The 17969-nt window shown below is 41.3% G+C and overlaps 1 protein-coding gene across 1 annotated transcript in view; it reads right to left on the reverse strand.

Moving 5' to 3' along the window:
- Positions 1 to 17969, reverse strand: part of gnav1 (guanine nucleotide binding protein (G protein) alpha v1) — a 38358-nt gene that overhangs the window by 15429 nt on the left and 4960 nt on the right. The window contains exons 3-5 of the mRNA XM_074694878.1: positions 11320 to 11412; positions 10502 to 10662; positions 4799 to 4927 (exon numbers count right to left, since the gene is read on the reverse strand). Coding sequence (XP_074550979.1) covers positions 4799 to 4927; positions 10502 to 10662; positions 11320 to 11412 — 383 coding nt within the window. The remainder of the gene's footprint in view (positions 1 to 4798; positions 4928 to 10501; positions 10663 to 11319; positions 11413 to 17969) is intronic.

Raw genomic sequence — 17969 nt, forward strand, 5'->3', positions numbered from 1 at the left:
TCCAAGATGTTGATGGTAAAACCAGCAGCTGAGGTCTGCCTGATCTTGATGCTAATGAATTAAAATGCAGAATCTTATGGAAAAAGGGCAACCGGAAGGATTCTGCTTTTTATTTTTAGCCCGAGATTCATTTTTTAATAACCTATCAGTATCCTCTGACTGTATCCTGTGTGGGGTGTGTAAGGACCGGGACTCTCAAGCTGTAATGAAACACAAGAGTAATTCAGCCATCATTTAATTCAGTTATTATCAAACCCTGAGTACATCCAAAAGTCGGCTCTTAATCATAGTTTCCCAACTTGGTTTCTTTCACTACTTAAAGGTCCCATATTATGCAAAAATCACTTTATTAAGTCTTTTAGTGAAATTTGTGGGTCTTTGGCTTTCCTCCCAGCCCACAAAATGTGATATTTAATGACAAAACCTGTACTTAGTAGTACTTGTGTATGTAAAATCCTGACCTAAAACAAGCTGTTTGGCTTCTGGGGATTTGCCGATGTCAGTGATTCCCTTTTTTACCAATCAGGAGCAAGTCTGACCTGATTGGTCCACCAGAGCAGATACCCCCTCCCCGCTGCCGGAGAAATCTCTCCAGCAGCAGGGAGGACAATGTCAAAGTTGAAGAGCCATCACTGCTCTGTTTTTGGCTGTAAACAGCCACATAGTTCCATGCACAAGCTTCCCATCTCGGAAGATGACAAGACTAAGTGGCTGGAGTTCATTTATCAAGGAAATGTGCCAGCCACACTCAGTAAAACTGTGCATGTATGTGCTAGTCTCTTCACGGCCGACTGCTTTTCCAACTTTGGACAGTACAACAGAGGGCTAGCAAATAGACTGGTCCTGAATCCAGGCTCATTACCAACCATCCGCCAACGAACCTGGGACCCTGGAAATGTGAGTATTTTAAATGCTGTGTGCTGTGGAGCAGATGTAAGAGCTTTTCCTCAGTGTCCCCCCTGTCTCTGTGTTAGCTTCAGGGTGCTAATTTTAGCTGCAGTTAGCCTGTTGTTTTACCCTGTAATGTTATGGGCTCATTTACATATGAAGGCCACGCCCACTAAATCAGAGCGTTCTGAACAGAGGGGCTATGAGAGCCTGGAAACAATGCTGCTGTGCTTGATTTATTGGCTTTTTGGACCAAAACATGTTACTACCATTTCATGAAGACATCAATGATCCATATTAAACCGCAGAAAAGGAGCAGAATATGGGACCTTTAAGCTGTTGACCAGACCATGAGCAAGGCCGCACACAAAAATGCAAGTGATAAATTAAAGTCTGTCAAATGCTGACTACAGCAGAATCTGCCTCTTCAAGAGGCTTTATCTTCATCAGATGATGTTCTGTGTTTTGAGACCGTGTTAACCTCAAGGTGAAAACAGCATTTCCATCATGTCACCTGTATATCATTGTTATAACCAGTTTTAGCATCCAGGGGTCCACTGGCCCCGTTGATAATTGAATGTTTATGTGGTCTAATCTGGATGAGTTGGTCTGGCAGTCTGTGACAATGCATGGCATTTTTTGTTTGCAATTCCCAGCCACTTAGCTGAAATTAGGAAGGCTAGGCACAGATTCAGGCTCAAAATGTGACACCTGGAGTATGAACCAGTGAGAGAGACATAGTTATTGAACTGAGTGAGACAGTTTCACATTGTGTTAGCTGCAAGTGCAGCCTCATTATTTCCAAAATGAGACAGAGTCAGAACATAAATCTTCACCTCTGAATCAATTCTGCTAACTCTGCTGCAATCCAAAACCTCCACCCCAAGTGCACACTGATACAACACTTTGAAAGTGGTTATTTAAGTAAAGTACCGATTATAATACCAGTGTCTCTGCTTTCTAAAAAGGTTTATTAGTTCAAATACATCCTCTTAAAATCTGAGAGGAGAAACAAACTAGGTGGCATCTTTCTTCGTGAATCCTTTTGTTTCTTAGTTTGAAGTAATGACATTAATCTATGTTAAGCTCTTATCAACCCCAAGCACTTGATCCCTCTCCAAGACATAGACATGAACCCATGCACACAAATATGAAAACATACGGCAGTCTCACGGTGCCTTGTGTCAATTATCTAAATCCAAATATGGTCCAGGATTTATGCAGATAAGAGAGGGGGTGTGTAGGAGAAGAAAAGCCAGGCTCATTCCTGCAGCACCACCTGGGACTCTGCCCTACTTTCAGATTGACGCTGTCACCTGGTGGTGGTGTCACCATCACAATGTCTTCCAGAGAACAAGATCAACCACACACAACTTAAAAAAGCAAAAACAACAAGCAATGACTCAGCGGTGACGCAAAGAGTGAGACTGCAAAGAAAGGCAGAGTTTATCATCACAGGGCCACACATTCATAATTACCATGAGTTTCTTTGCTGGTAGTACTTTTCTAGTGTGAGATACTCAAAGTTTATGTGTGTGTGCTGCTGTCTGACGCAGAAACAGACATGAGTCTGCGGCACCTGGAGACTTACTAGAAGCACTTAGATATGACATGAATACCCCAGACTGAAGTCATCTGCTGACAAACTGACTCACTCTACAATGTTTATATGCTAAACAGAGACCCTATGAAAACCTGAGCTAATGTGTTTTATTGTGATAATTCCTTTTGAAATGTGATTTTGAGCGCAGAGAAAGGACAGGTTGTTTTTATTGTGGCTCCTCAGGAACATAACATTAAGAAAAAGGAAGAAAGCAATTGGATTTTCTTGGCATGATGGACATACTGCAGGAAGACATGAAGACAGACACACATAATAAGGTGTGTATGGTGCTGACAGTATTCCTGTGAACCCTGCATGGCTTATTACCCTTTAATTAAAACCAAACTGTGGAAAATTACCCACAATCCTTCATGTTGAATTAAGAGCCAATCCTCAAACTGACCTCATGGTCTCTACCTTTACGGACTGCAAACGCTCACTGGCTTCGAGGGTAATTTCTCAGTGGGACAGACGACCACAGAATTTGTTTTATATGTACAAGTCAGAGAAATGAACGGACACAACGAGCTACACAGCAAAAAGAGACCTGTCAACCCAACAGTCCACAGGGAGAGAAAGGAGGAAAATCATGGAACAGTGATGTCCATCTTCAAGCTATACTGAGGACTCCCTCTTGAGCAAATGTGGCCTTGCTGGCTGAGGAAGTGCTCTCAGGTATATGACTGTACAATAATTCACGTTAAGAGGTGCAGTTGTACACATGAAGAGGCCCTCTTGTAAGAAGACTGGATGCTCAGCAGCCCTCAGGTAAATTGAGTTCGAGACTACTGCTTTGAAGAGTTCAGTTTGTTGTTTTGCTACTCGTACCTGATCTTCAGAGCTTTTCAATTTAAAGGCACGGCCGACTGCTTTTCCAACTTTGGATAGTACAACAGAGGGCTTGCGAATAGACTGGTCCTGAAGCCAGGCGCATTACCAACCATCCACCAACAAACCTCAAACCCTGGAAATGTGAGTATTTTAAATGCTGTGTGCTGTGGAGCAGATGGAAGAGCTTTTCCTCAGTGTCCCCCCTGTCTCTGTGTTAGCTTCAGGATGCTAACTTTAGCCTAGGTTAGCCTGTTGTTTTAGCCTGTAATGTTACGGTAAACGAGCTTCGTTGTTTTCTAAACATTGACACTCATAGCTTGTCGTGCTGCTCTCAGTGACGCTGAAGAGCGGGGCGGTATCAGCGGTGGCTCATTTACATATGAAGGTCACGCCCACTAAATCAGAGCGTTCTGAACAGAGGGGCTATGGGAGCCTGGAAACAATGCTGCTGTGCTTGATTTATTGGCTTTTTTGGACCAAAACATGTTGCTACCATTTCATGAAGACATCAATGATCCATATTAAACTGCAGAAAAGGAGCAGAATATGGGATTTTTAATATACATGCTTGGTATGTGGTCATGATGAGCTGAGCAACTAACTTAAAAACATCAGTGTTTTTAATTTTAAGTATTTTTTTCTACAGTTCTTTAGTTTCATAAACTCAAATTACTACTTGTTTGGATCGTTATTAGATACATTCTAACTATGTATGTAATTTTATACACTGTATTCTCTTTATTGTGGTGGTAGAGTGAATTTTGTGGCACCAGGATGACGATAATCCAGGTGAGTTGAGGCATGATGGCTCCTTTGAGAGATAATCCCCCAACAAAGTTAGTGTAATTTTCTATCTACTCATTTCCTACAAATTCTGGTTGTGCTTCAAGCAATTTTAAAAAATCAGCAAGTTGAGCCTCACCAATACAGAGAGCATATATTCATTTATAACAGCATGTCCTAGTCTTTAATGTCTTTTAAGTCATTAATATTATCCATCACTCATGCTGCAGAAAAATTAAGCTCATTAACATCTATCAGGCTATTGTGACAATCAACAGCGTCAGGAAATGAGTTCAGTCATTGAGAGATGATAAAGAAGTTGGTGTTACGCGGCAGCAGCTCATTGATCAGGGATGAATACGCTGATCTGACATCAGCCTCCAGCGCTCGGATACCTGCCTTTCTGCTGCTCCACTGATAAGACTGAGGCCACGATGCTTTTCACTGTGTGTGTGTGTGCAGTCAGTACATGAGTGTAAAGACAACTGATGGGTTCCATATTGACTTATTGAATGAATACGCAAATCTCCATCTCACATCTGGGGCCTATCACACAGCTGTAGACAGAGATAAAGAGTGCCACAGCTGCAGAAGTGGACGAAGTGTAAGAGTCAAGTGCAGCCCTGAGTGAGTTTGTGGTCATAGCATCTTTGCTGTGCTGTATTCAGTAGAAAAGAGTGAGAACTGCTTTACCTGAAAATGAGGTGGTTGACTTTGAACTGGGTCTCAATCACGCCTGTCGTCCTCAGCCGTACTCTCAGAACGTCTGTCTCTGTGGGCACGTAATCTGGAGACGTGATGCGGGTCATATTGTCGAAGAAACTTCAAAATGAGGCAGACGAGAGGTAGAGATGCACAGAAGGGAGGAAAACAGTGAAGGGAGGAGGAGAAGAGAATGGATAAATATTACAAATCTACAAACAAACTAACATCAAAGGGTAAAAAATCTGCAGTCAGGGTACAAAGATTTGCTCCAAGTGTGTGTGTGAAGGTCGTGCCAGCTGCCAGACAGCAGGTAGTGTGTGCCGTGATAAGGCTGGGACCCCAGGAGGTGCAGCAGTTCATCAAAATAATAATCATATGAATATTCACTTTGTAGTTTACCATAACAACAGACTGAGGCTGAGCTTTCAGACAGATTAGCCATTAATGCTGCTGGTGTGATCAACTGTATCGCCTGTGTGTGTGTGTGCATAGAGAACATCAAACACACAGTAAGATGTAGATTTTCTACAATTTCATTTAGCAGACGCTTTTGTCCAAAGTGATGACACACACTCATACACACACAAAAACAGTGGTAGTGTATGATATAGTATCCAGCTACCTGAGCTGACTGTGACATTCTCCACTAGTCATCCTGAATCAGTTTCCAGGACAGCAACAAACATCCTGCTGCCGAGAAAACACACAGCCTGCCTGTTCGCGGCGTGCTGCACAGAGCAGACCATGTGTTTTGATTTGCTGTCTTTATGAGGACAGTTATTCTCCGTCTCAAGGAGGGGGACTTTTTCACCAGTACTTCCAAAGGCTACACTGAATGGGTTTTGTATACTTGGGGCTGCTAAGCCAAACTGTCCACTGAATGTAGTAATAAGAATATTGAATAGAATAGAATAGAATAGAATAGAATAGAATAGAACTTTATTGTTCTTGTAACAAGTACAACGAAATTAAAGTCACAGCAGCAATTAAGAAAACAAAAGTTAGAAAGTGTATAGAAAGTACAAAAGTCCATAAGAAAATAGATGATGACAGCTTGTCCATCATTGTCCAGTCCAGTCCTCCACCTCCACAGGGTCCAGGACTGAGCTTCTTCAGCAGTCTGTTCAGTCTCTGTCTCCTTGATCCTGTCTGCCCACAGCAGGCGAAGCTCTTCCAACATGGCATTGGTGTCTGGTGTTAGCTCCGTTTGCCATGTCTGTGAATAGCATGATGCTACTCTGCCTTCTGGTATTCCCTCTGTTGCTGGGTTAGCACAGCTAGCTCGTCCAACTTGTCTTGGAGATAGATCTTACGTTCCCAATAACGATGGATGGAAGGACAGGTCCATGTCGTCACTTCTTAGCTCACACCTGAGAACCAGCTAGTCATCCTCACCTCCTTCTCCTCACCTTGTGGGAAGACATCAGGCCTTACACCAGTTAGCTTTGGCATGCCACAGACTGCTAACAGCTGAGTTCACATGTAAACAATGCAGCCATTGTTACATGTAGGATCTCCAGACAAAGACAGGAGAAAAGTAGTAAAAATATCGCTGGAGCCACAAAAAGTTTGGTGTCCATGACCAACAAACGAGCCATACAAAGTGATGATCCACTCCAAATACAAAGATTACCAAAAAGAGACGAAAAAAAATACAAGAAACGGACAAAGAAGAGAGAGCTGCTGCAAAAGCCAGCCATAGCCAACAGGGTGGCGCCTAGCAACACCAGTAATTTAACTTAACTTTACTTTACTCAACATAACTTATCATTTGTTTTTATCATTGGCTGAGAAATCTGAGTCATGGCATCTTATCATAGACTGTATGAAGTATGGAAGTAGTCTTGGCTACGTCACCCGTCTGTGTCTGATGCAGATGAGGCGATCCCCGGCCACAAAGGCTTCATTCTTCTTGAGTGGATGTTGCCTCTTCTATCTTTTTCTTTTGAGTTCTTCTCTCTTATTGAAGCCTTTTGTATTTTTTGCTAGAATGTGTCTTACAAATTTCACGTTACTGATCTTTCTCAAAGGCAACATAATGCTCTCAAACACTGGTTTGCATTTTTTTTTTATTTGACCATGAAAATAGATCAGAGTTGGTCCAAGGCGACCATTCTTGAAAATAAAGACTGCTGCGAGCTTATCCGCCTTGATTAAATATGGATAAATACTAGCTATGAAATAATTTACTGATGGGGTATTTTCTGTCCATGGGACAAATTTCCTTTTACCATTTAACATACATATTTACTCTGTCATCATATTTAGTCATGTTCTGCCATTCACTCACTGTTACCTTAGCTCTGTTTTTATTTTTACTGACTCCTGCCTAGAAAAACCTCTGTGCTCACTTTCAAGTTGTCATCTGTTTTTTTTTTTTGCTATTTGGTAAAAGCCAAGTACTGCACAATGAAGCAGAGCTTTACCAAACAATATGCTAAAAGAGCATAAAGAGGTCATGAGATGGGGTTGGGAGCCAGTAGATACCCTGCTGTTTCTTTGCTTCACACACATTTTTTAAGCAAGTTACAATGTTTGACAGCATAAATACACACAGTTCAATTGTTTGTCAGCACAAATACGCAATTAGCCAATCATATGGCATCAGCTCAGTGCAAGGATATGGTGAAAATGATCTGTCAAAGTTTAAGCTGAGCATCAGAATGGGGAGGAAAAGAGATTTAAGAGACTCTGAATGGTCTGAGTGTTTCACAAACTGATAATTAATTCAGATTTTTGTGCACATCCATCTCGACAGTTGACAGAGAAAGGCCCAAAAAACAGGAAATATCCAGTGAGTGTCAGTTCTGTGGGACAAAATGTCTTGTTGATTCCAGAGGTCAAAGGAGTATGGACAGACTGGTTGGAGCTGATAGAAAGAAATCAGTAACTCAAATAACCAATTCGCACAGGCTCACCAAAAAAAAAAAAATGTTGCCTGGTCTGATGAGTCTGGATTTCTGCTCCACATTTGGATGGCAGGCTCAGAATTTGGTGTCAACAACATGAAAGCATGGATCCATCCTGCCTTGTATCAACGGTTCAGGCTGCTGCTGCTGGTGTAATGGTGTGGGGGATATTTTCTTGGCTCACTTTGGGCCCCTTAGTACCAAGTGAGCATGGTTTAAAGTCCACAGCCTACCTGAGTATTGTTGCTGACCATGTCCATCCCTTTATGAGCACAGTGCACCCATCTTCTGATGGCTACTTCCAGCAGGATAACGCTCCATGTCATAAAGCTGGAATCATCTCAGACTGGTTTCTTCAACATGACAATGAGTTCACTGTTCTCAAATGTCCTCCACAGTCCCCAGATCTCAATCCAATAGAGCACCTTTGGGATGTGGTGGAACGGGAGATTCTCATCATGGATGTTCAACGGATAAATCTGCAGCAACTGTGTGATGCTATCATGTCAATATGGGCCAAACTCTCTGAGGAGGGTTTCCAGCACCTTGCTGATTCAAGGCAGTTCTGAAGGCAAAAGGGGAGTCCACCGCGAATGACCAAATGTACGAGTTAACACAAGCTCAGTCTGTTGTCTAGGTGGGAAAATTCCCGCTTACAGCTGCTGGTTTTTGTGTGTGCCTGTCCAGAGACATGAGAGGTCAGTTAACTGAATAAGTCAGATTATATATTTTGTTTCGTTGGAAAACTCATCTGAAATCTCTGCCATAATTTATAATTGCACTGAAAACTGTTTACTTAATATGAAGTTAGGTAACCAAAATAATTCAATGTTAACAAATTGAGAAATAGGTTGTTGGGCTAATGGGCTTTTCATTCTTTTCAAAATGTCTGATTCCTTTTATCAGACGTGCTGTATTCACAGGTTTCAACAGGGCGGTGAATGAATACAGTCCTAACACTGATGAGGATCCAACCCACAGACTTAGAATAGTGTTTACTTGCTAATGAAAAAGACTGAATTTCTTATTGATGACCGCCAACACAAAAACTGACCATCTCTAGATATCCTTCCTGTCAGGAAGTAGATGACAGTTGAAGTATGGTAAATGTGTGGACATAACATCATAAGTAAGACCTCAGAAGAATAGAAACGTGTGTGTGTGTGTGTGTGTGTGTGTATGTGTGTGTGTGTGTGTGTGTGTGTGTGTGTGTGTGTGTGTGTGTGTGTGTGTGTGTGTGTGTGTGTGCGTGTGTGTCGAGTAGAGGTGATGGTGATGTTTGCTGGTTCCCAGCAGGAACCAGGGAGCCTGTCGGTGCAGATAACCCCGAGCTGAGGCCTCTCACTGAGGCAGAGAATGGGATCAGACAGCCCCCTGGTGGGTTCCAGCTCTGCCTTACTCCAGCATCTCACACACACCAACCCCTCTTGACACACCACATCCTCACATCCACTCTTATCAATGAGTCTGTAAATCCTAACTGAGAAGTTTTTAAACTCTCTATATGATACTGTGTGAATTCTCCTCTTGTTGTCTGTATCCAATGTCACCTTGCATTCATGCTTGATGTCATGGGAATGTTATCAATGGCATGAGTGGTACATATCATTTTGGATTATTTAACCCCTCCCCCTTCACCTCAGACTCTGATTCTTGATGACAGATAGCACATGGCCAAGCATTAGACAGAGAGACTAATTAGACCCCTGTGTCTTCTCAGCACAGTGTAAGTGAATTTAAGCTCAATACAAGGTTCTGCTCTTCTGATACGTTTAGCAGCCTTCTATTTGGCTCCTCAAACCCCTAAAGACTGAAGACTGGTGGTCAGCAAGATCAAGGTGGCACCTCCTGTCACTGGTGTTACCCAGTCAGTAATGTCACCTGTTTATGGAAGGTCCAGGCTGTGACACTACCAACATAACCCTTAGCTGCCTCTAAAACCCGGCAGGAAGAGCAAAAGTAGAGACCGTGAGGGATTCTGCGAGAATCTGAGACGAGCCGGGTGACAAAAATAATAATGATTTTTTTTCTCTCAAGTGTCTAATCACTTCCTGACTCTACCTCCTGACATATTTTACAATCCCTGAAATAATACACAATAATGGCGGCTGTCAATCATTGTTAAACGTGATGCAAAACCTTGTTTTAACCTCTTATAGCAACTGAAAACAAATTTTTTCAGAAAAAAGAGGACTTGAATACAAGGCAGCCAAAAGATATCTTCAAATCACCACAACAATGGGACGTGAGAAACATTTCTACAAGGTGTACTAATTTTTCAAAGTTTGGCAACAGCCCATCTGGAATGACTGGAGAGACGGATTTATTGACCTATACTGCAGCCAGCCACCAGGGGGAGCAGTCTTTGTGGCGACCTCACTCAGCTAAGCAAGATGACGTCCATTTTTTTACAGCCTATGGTCCCCCCCACTGAGTCCTTCCCTGACAGTGTCAGCTGGATGAAGTAAACTTTCCTCTGACTGATTAACCACAGAACTGTATCAGGCCTCAGATTTGTACAAACTATTTCCAGACCTGGTGGAATATAAAAACCAGCCTCTCTTCATTTCTTTCCTTTAAAGACAAAGTGGATGGCTCCACTCTTTCCCTGGTTACACCTTCAATTCACCTGACATCTCCTACTTTGAACCCCTGCCTCTAAGTTTTAACAAGTGGTTACTCTGCCATGTTTACTCTGCCAGCATACACCTAAATGTTATCGTTTGTGCACACAGAGGGCGTGAGGAGTTTCCCTTATACCCAGTGTTAGAAGAGTACTCACTATAGCGCAGAGTCATTCAGCTCATACTCGTATCCCCTCGACGCGGCCGTCCTCACCCCCTGGTCAGCCCACAGACAGGAGAGGGCGTGGCTGAGGAAAGGAAACAGCACCTGATCTTCGTCAAAACACCGCCCACACGACAGGACAGAGTGAGCGTGGACCTGTGAGAGGAGTCAGACACAGATAAGTGGATGGATGAGTGCTTGGGGTGGAGGACGAGGCAGGTGGGAAAAAAAAGGATGTGGCTGAAAAGTTCAGCAGTCTGTTGTTCGCTCTCTGGTCTGGGTAATCAGTTTACGTGAACCCATGAATGGATATGAAAGCAAATTCACTCATACACACACCCCTTGTGACATTTAATAAAGGAAATAGAGCTGTCACCATCTCTCAGCAGGATGTGTTGGCTGGGTGGAGAGCATGAGAGCTCCGATCACTTTGACAACAAAGTTAGAAACAAATTGAGCCTCACAATCAACCCACCCACTGGTCAACTTTCCCTTTTCTAATAAACAAATCGTGGCTGTTTGTGTGCACGCATGTGTTTGTGTATGTGTGTGTGTGTTGAATATGTAGAGCCAGCTAAACAGCTCTGTGAAAGTGCTGAGGTGTTGCTCTCTAGTGGAGATCTGGGTGAAGTGCAGGAAAATCATCAGAATGAACCAAGAGAGAGCAGGATAGAAAAAGAAAGATGGGACAGAAAATGACTGATTTTAAAAAGAAAAAATGTTGAGATGTATAAAGATTAATAATTATAAGATAATAAAGTAACAAGCTGCCAGACAAAGAGGTGTGATAAGATGGTCAGAAAATCCACCCACCTTGTTTCTGCTGTTGGCCAGGTTGATCCGCAGTATGCCCATGCCATGGAGGACAAACTTCATGGAGGTCAGGAGGTTATCCAGCACAGCAGGCTGTAAGAAGCCAAGGATCAAAGGTCAGGTTCAAGATTAATGACAACAACACAAAATAAAATGCAGACAAAAGCACCTTTTTTTGGTTACACCATGATAAAACATTAATAGTTTTATCATGATTCACCAAAACAAATATTTTTTTGTTCTTTAAGAGTAGGGATGTTCGATACCACTTTTTATGCAGACCGATACCAGTACGAGTACTCCTTCTTGAGTACTCACCAATACCGAGTTCAGACACTGCTAGTACTTTCGATACATCAAATTTCAAAGACAGCACAGTCACTCTGACATTAAGTCCAATTAAAAGACAAACAAATCTCTTTGAGTTTAGAGCTTTTTTGATCAATATAGGAAAAATAAATAAATAACAGTGCACAATAAAACTAACAACTGTCAGAATTTAAGAATTTTTAAAATCAAAATAAAGTGCAAAATAAAAAAGTTTAATTTTTAACTCTTCCTGGTTCACTCATATTGTCTGAAAAGGACCTGGCGCACATTCACCGTGGTGTTAAACCGCAGCAATTAGCAGCGTCTAGTGGCGAGGGGGACTTGCTCGACGCAAGATTTTTTTGCTGCAAGTATCTGCTGCTAGTATCTACAGCCTTCATGAGTACTGGTACCTTGAAAAAAGGCTGGAAACGGGCCATCCCTATTTGAGAGTAGGGCTGCACGATTATCGCAATCGCAATTGCAATCGCAATCGCAATGTCAGCACATGCAATTCAGATTTTTCTCCATGATAACCAAGCAAGTCTGTAGACTCATCATGACACAACTTTTTTTATTAAATCGCAAGCACAATCGCAATATTGTCCACCTAATCGCAAATCGCACCTTTTCCCAAAATCGTGCAGCACTATTTGAGAGCATACATTACTCGATCAGAGAGGAGTGTTGATATCTCTGATGAATTTTTTACCGCCACACTGAAGACACAGGAGGTCAAACACAGACTACAAGACTGTAACTCCCCTCTAGAGCTAATGTATTATAAAGTTGTTGTTTCACATATTTTAAACAAATAAGCAGGAGTAAATGGTTCAGCGACACTTCTAATGCTTTCCTATATCTCTATATGTAGCATTAGCTAGCAGTTAGCCAAGCTTAGTTGCTGTTTCTCTGTATGACAGATGGCGCAGGGAAGGCATCTAGTTCATCATGACTTTTTGCTCAGAATAACTGTGTGCTTTGAAATAAAAAGACACTATTTAAGGGACTTGACTGAACCAGTAAAGTGATTGGACTGATATGCTTCACAAGGTTTGCTAAGTCATATTTTAGCTAAACACGGCATCATAATGTGCTATGAGTACTTGAACATAGATTCTTCTGTGTCTTAAACTATGAATATGTGAACATGTCATACATACAGTCAGACAACATACAAACATGTCATACAACATACAGTCCTGGACCCTGTGGAGGTGGAGGCTGGCAGGGCTGTCGTCATCTATTTTCTTGTAGACCTTTTTGCACTTTCTATACACTTTCTTACTTTTGTTTTCTTAAATGCTGCTGTGACTCCTGAATTTCCCCTCAGGAATAAATAAAGTATTTTCTATTCTATTCTATTCTATTCTATTCTATTCTATTCTATTCTGTTCTACTCTCCTACATGAGAATAAGAATGTTCTTTATTGATCACATTAACATCTACACTGTGACGCTATGAGTCCGAACAGTTAAAAGTTAAATCAAATAAACTCAAACATCTGATTTAGTGATCAGGAGCCTTAAGACTTCAGTGACTCCTTAATAGAGAGTTGGAGAAGTGTGTGTTGATGTGTGTTATTGCCTTTGTCTCTCTCCTGTCAGCCAAAGATAAGCCCCACATTCCATCACAATTCTATCACAGTCTAGTCGCTCCTCTTTGTGTGTGTGTGTGTGTGTGTGTGTGTGTGTGTGTGTGTGTGTGTGTGTGTGTGTGTGTGTGTGTGTGTGTGTGTGTGTATACTGTCCAGAAAAAGATGCGTTGCTCTTGAGGTGAAATGTGTGAGGTGAGATAACTTGGTGAGCTGACATCTTATCTCATCTCATGATGAGAGCTGGACCAGGAGCTGCTGACACCACCGAGGCATCAGGAGCACAAAGCCCAGCTCTAGTCCGTTTAAAGGTAACTTTTTCTGACAGAGCTGCATCGACTTGTGTCAAAAATAAGCTGCTTTGTGTATTCATCTAATTTTGCTCAATACTCACTGTCATCTACTTTAGTTTTATCCTTTACTGTGTCTATGCCTTTAAAGTTTAGAGACCAATTATTCCATGACCTTTATCACAGCTGGGCCAATCAGATGAGACATTTTAAATGTTACGTAAATTAGGTGTTACATGAATACTACATGTAAAATAAACTGCTCAGAGCATCAGAAACAAACCTTTTCTACAGAGATCGTGCTTCTGTTTTTCTGTTGTGAGTGTGTTTCTCAACAACTGCTGGTCAAACTATGTAATAACAGAATACACAAAACTACTCAAGCATTGTTTTGTTGCACAAACACTTCTTGTTTATTTGAAAACATTAATGCTGTGTATTAGCTCCCCCCAGTGAGTGCAAGGTATGTTGGCGGGTGAATTGTGAATCACTATGTCTGCTGCTTCAACAATGGATTCTGTTGATATCAATCTGATAACAGTCCTGCTTTAGGCATCTCTCCACTTATTGTATTATTAATGTAAACACAGTCTATTGACCTTGTTGTTTTTATTTCACAGACCATGTCTGTGCCCTGTTTTCAAAAACTCAAACTTTGTAAAACTCAATATAAAAAGAAGAAGAAATTAATGCTGAAAACAATATGATTGTGATGATTAGTCAAAACCATCCAACAATGTTGAACAAATAATACACCCATAAGTTTCCCGTCTGACTGGTACAGTTTTTCATTGTTTCAATAAAATCAACAAAATCTGTAGGGCAAGGCTTCTGAATTGCATGCCTCCCTCTGCTGACAAGCTTCATGGAAGAGTTAATTTCCTTCTCCAGCAGACTTAGCACTTGCCCACAGCGCCAGCTGGTCTGCTGATATTACTGATGTTGTGATATCACCGTGCTTGACTGGTCAGCTTACTCACCCGCCTAAGACCTCAGAGAAAGTCTGTAGAATATTTGTCAAGAAGATGAGAACCACTCGACTCAAAAGACAGACCACTAGAGGTCACTCTCACAACAAACTGGGCTTAAATAGCACCAACTCAGAGACACATACTGTTTACTTACAAGCCATGACACTTAAATGCAGCAATACTGAGCAGTGGGCCAAGCATATATCCAAATGACTGGCGGGATTGACTGGCAACCAGTCCAGGGTGTGCCCCACCTCTCGCCCAATGACAGCTGGGATAGGCAGCAGCCACCTGCGACCCTAAACAGGATAAGCGGGTCTGAAAATGAATGAATGAAATATATATATGGAAGACATGGATATTTACCATTTTAGATGAAATCATGAAAAATATGTACCTCTTATCGCTCTTTTGTCCGTATACTGGCATGACTTACTTGAGTGACAGGTGAGCACCCTGTAGCTGTCTACAAAGAGGCTAAACACCATCCTCTTACCCTCATCCTACACAAAGCTAGGTTTAGAGAGCGTAAGAAGTTGATGTCTCCATGACCTCACCCTTATGTTTCTAAATGGAGTTTTGAAGCAGTGGGAGCCATATTGGAAATGGGGCGGGCTTTGACCCTCCTCACTAACAGTTTTAGGGATAACACTGCCAATCAGCTGAGATGGTCCTCTGATTGGGTAAACTCCCAGCTGCAAATATGTTTATTTCTGTAATAAAAGTTGTCTTTTTTGGCACTGTGTATGTGGTTTCTGGTACTTCTGAAGTCAGCCTCAAGCGGACACTCAACAAACTGCAGGTGTTAGCATTTCTGCATTGCCTTATATATTTGGAGCAGAGGTTGCCTCTTGGTTAAGCCCAACTTTTTCAACACGACAACTGCGAACGATGGCCTGTTCAGCTGAAACAGGTGGGAGAAATGAAACAGACCATGTCTAATACAGCTTCTGCATCTTTCATACATCACTGAAGGTCATTCTTTTCAGATTTATACTTTGATTTCTTTAGATGAAAAATTGGACCATATAGAACTTTATAAAAGTGAGGAAATGCAAAACACTTCACTTGAAAAAACACTGCACTTAAAACAAAAAACCCATGATATCTCAGGGTTCCCATCTCAAGATTATGTAGTCATGCATGGGTCCTCTGGTGTGTGACAAGCAAGGTTATAATAGTTCTGGATTTGTCATTATAGTTTAGTTTTAGTTAGTTTTGACATTTTTTTCCCATTACAGTTTAGTTTTAATTAGTTTTGGAGCGGGCATTCTAGTTTTTATCTAGTTTTGATTTTTGCAACAATGCTTAGTTTTAGTTTAGTTGTAGTTTAGTTTCAGATTAGTTTTAGTTTTTTCATACCTTATTAACCAGGTGCAGGATTCAAAAAGGTCAGAGTAAATATTTTGTAATACTGTTTATTTACCAGTTCAACATAGTGCTCACTGCTCAGTCAATGCTGATACTGAACTGTTGGCTGCTGCCTTAAACACAAGAAAATAATATAAACTTAGTATAAAAAATGTAAACATAAATTATATAAAAATAATGTAAACATAAATAACGTAAAAATAATATAAACATAAATTATATAAAACAAAATAATATGAGCTTTGATAATTAGAAACTTGTAACAATAAAGACAGACTCACATGACATGAAACTATTACGTGTGCACACATTCATTGCTCCACTATGTTTTGTCGCAGCACAGAGCACAGCCAGTCAGTGCAGTAAACAAGCACGTCCCAGTACGTCACTATGATGGTGCTGTACGCGCTGACAACTGCCGAAAACAGTCTAAAATTGGTTGGGAAAATGTGTCGGATTAATTTAAATCCTAGGGGCTATTAATATTGTCAAAAACCATAACTAAGGACATTTTGTCCATCATTTTGGTTAGTTTCAGCAAGTTTTGTGAACACAAGATACCGTTTTAATTTACTCATAGTGTTTTTTCTAGTTTTTATTAGTTTGAGTTAACTGCAATGTATTTTAAATTTTAGTTTTCATTTTTAGTTTTGTTTTAGTTAACTATTATAACCTTGGTTACAAGTAACATGATGCACTCCCTCAAGGAGAGCATGCAATATTATCATTTTCTGCTGTTTGCCAAACTGTACAGCACCCATAAAAAATTTACTGAGAGCAGGTAAAGAAAAAAAACAGTAAAATTATACAAAACATGAGCTGGGGAAATATTCCAATACAGGGAACATGTATGTAAAATCTTGCACCATCTTCGCTGGGTAAATCACAGCACCTCAAGTCATCACACTCAAATAAAAGAGTCTTTAAAACTCAATAGGCCTAACAACGGCAAGATTTTTATGGTTTTCACAGGTGTATCATGCAGCTGTATCCACCCTGTGGTTCACACAAATTTGAATTTCTGCCCCTCACATGTCACTAATAGGAAAGTTTATCCTGTTGCCTTTCCTCAGGTGATTCATTCTTCGGCTTTCCATCTCCCCTCCCTCCTTTGTCCTCCTTATCAGTTCTTTCCATGTCCCTCCCTCCCTCCCTGGTGGAAACCTCACTTAAGTTAAGTGTTAACAGTTTGCTGGGCAGCATAAATAACTCCCCAAGACATCCAAAAAATTGTGTGTGTGTGTGTGTGTGTGTGTGTGTGTGTGTGTGTGTGTGTGTGTGTGTGTGTGTGTGCAAACATTTGAAGCTGTTTCTCGATGGACACAGAACATTTTGTAATATTTTGGATCAGCTGACTTTCAGCTGAGACATTCCTTCAAGAAGCTAGACCAACCCTGAACGTCTCCCACTGAGCCTTTCAGTAGATCCTTTCAATGGCCAGAATGTGTCCACACACAAACACACATGTACACACACACACACACACACACACACACACACACACACACACACACACACACACACACACACACACACACACACACACACACACACACACAAACACACACACACACACAAACACAAAACACACAGCCTGGGGGTAAAGGTGTAGCACTGCATAGAAATCTGACACCACCTTCAGCTATACGTCACCTCTCTTGAAAAGTATGAAGTAAAATGACACCATGTTTTGGGCCTAGGTGTGTGTGTGTGTGTTTGTGTGTGTGTGTGTGTGTGTGTGTGTGTGTGTGTGTGTGTGTGTGTTAGTTGTGTGTTAGTTGTGTGAATAGTGTTTAAAGTTCAGCAGACAGAAACTTCCCTCGTCTGTTTTATCATCTTCAGCACACCCATCCTCACACACTCTGCAGCAGTGTGGGAATTTTGCAGCACACCTTGCATCAGTAGAGAGAGCACAGCTCAAATTAGAGCTCACTAACCTTTTAATCCATCCTTATACACAAAATCATTGTTCATCATGCCGACTTAGCTCATCTTCCTGAACACGGCACAAACAGCTGGTGAAAACTTCCTTGCATCTGAGCATTTGTCATTAAAATAACACATCAAGGAAGGAAGAATGTGGCTGAACTAGCAAACCTCTGCTATCTAATGAT

The sequence above is a fragment of the Halichoeres trimaculatus genome, unplaced genomic scaffold, assembly GCF_033239565.1.
Source record: "Halichoeres trimaculatus isolate MK-OKI-2021-1 unplaced genomic scaffold, fHalTri1.1 fHalTri1_scaffold_2, whole genome shotgun sequence".
Classification (NCBI taxonomy): Eukaryota; Metazoa; Chordata; class Actinopteri; order Labriformes; family Labridae; genus Halichoeres; species Halichoeres trimaculatus.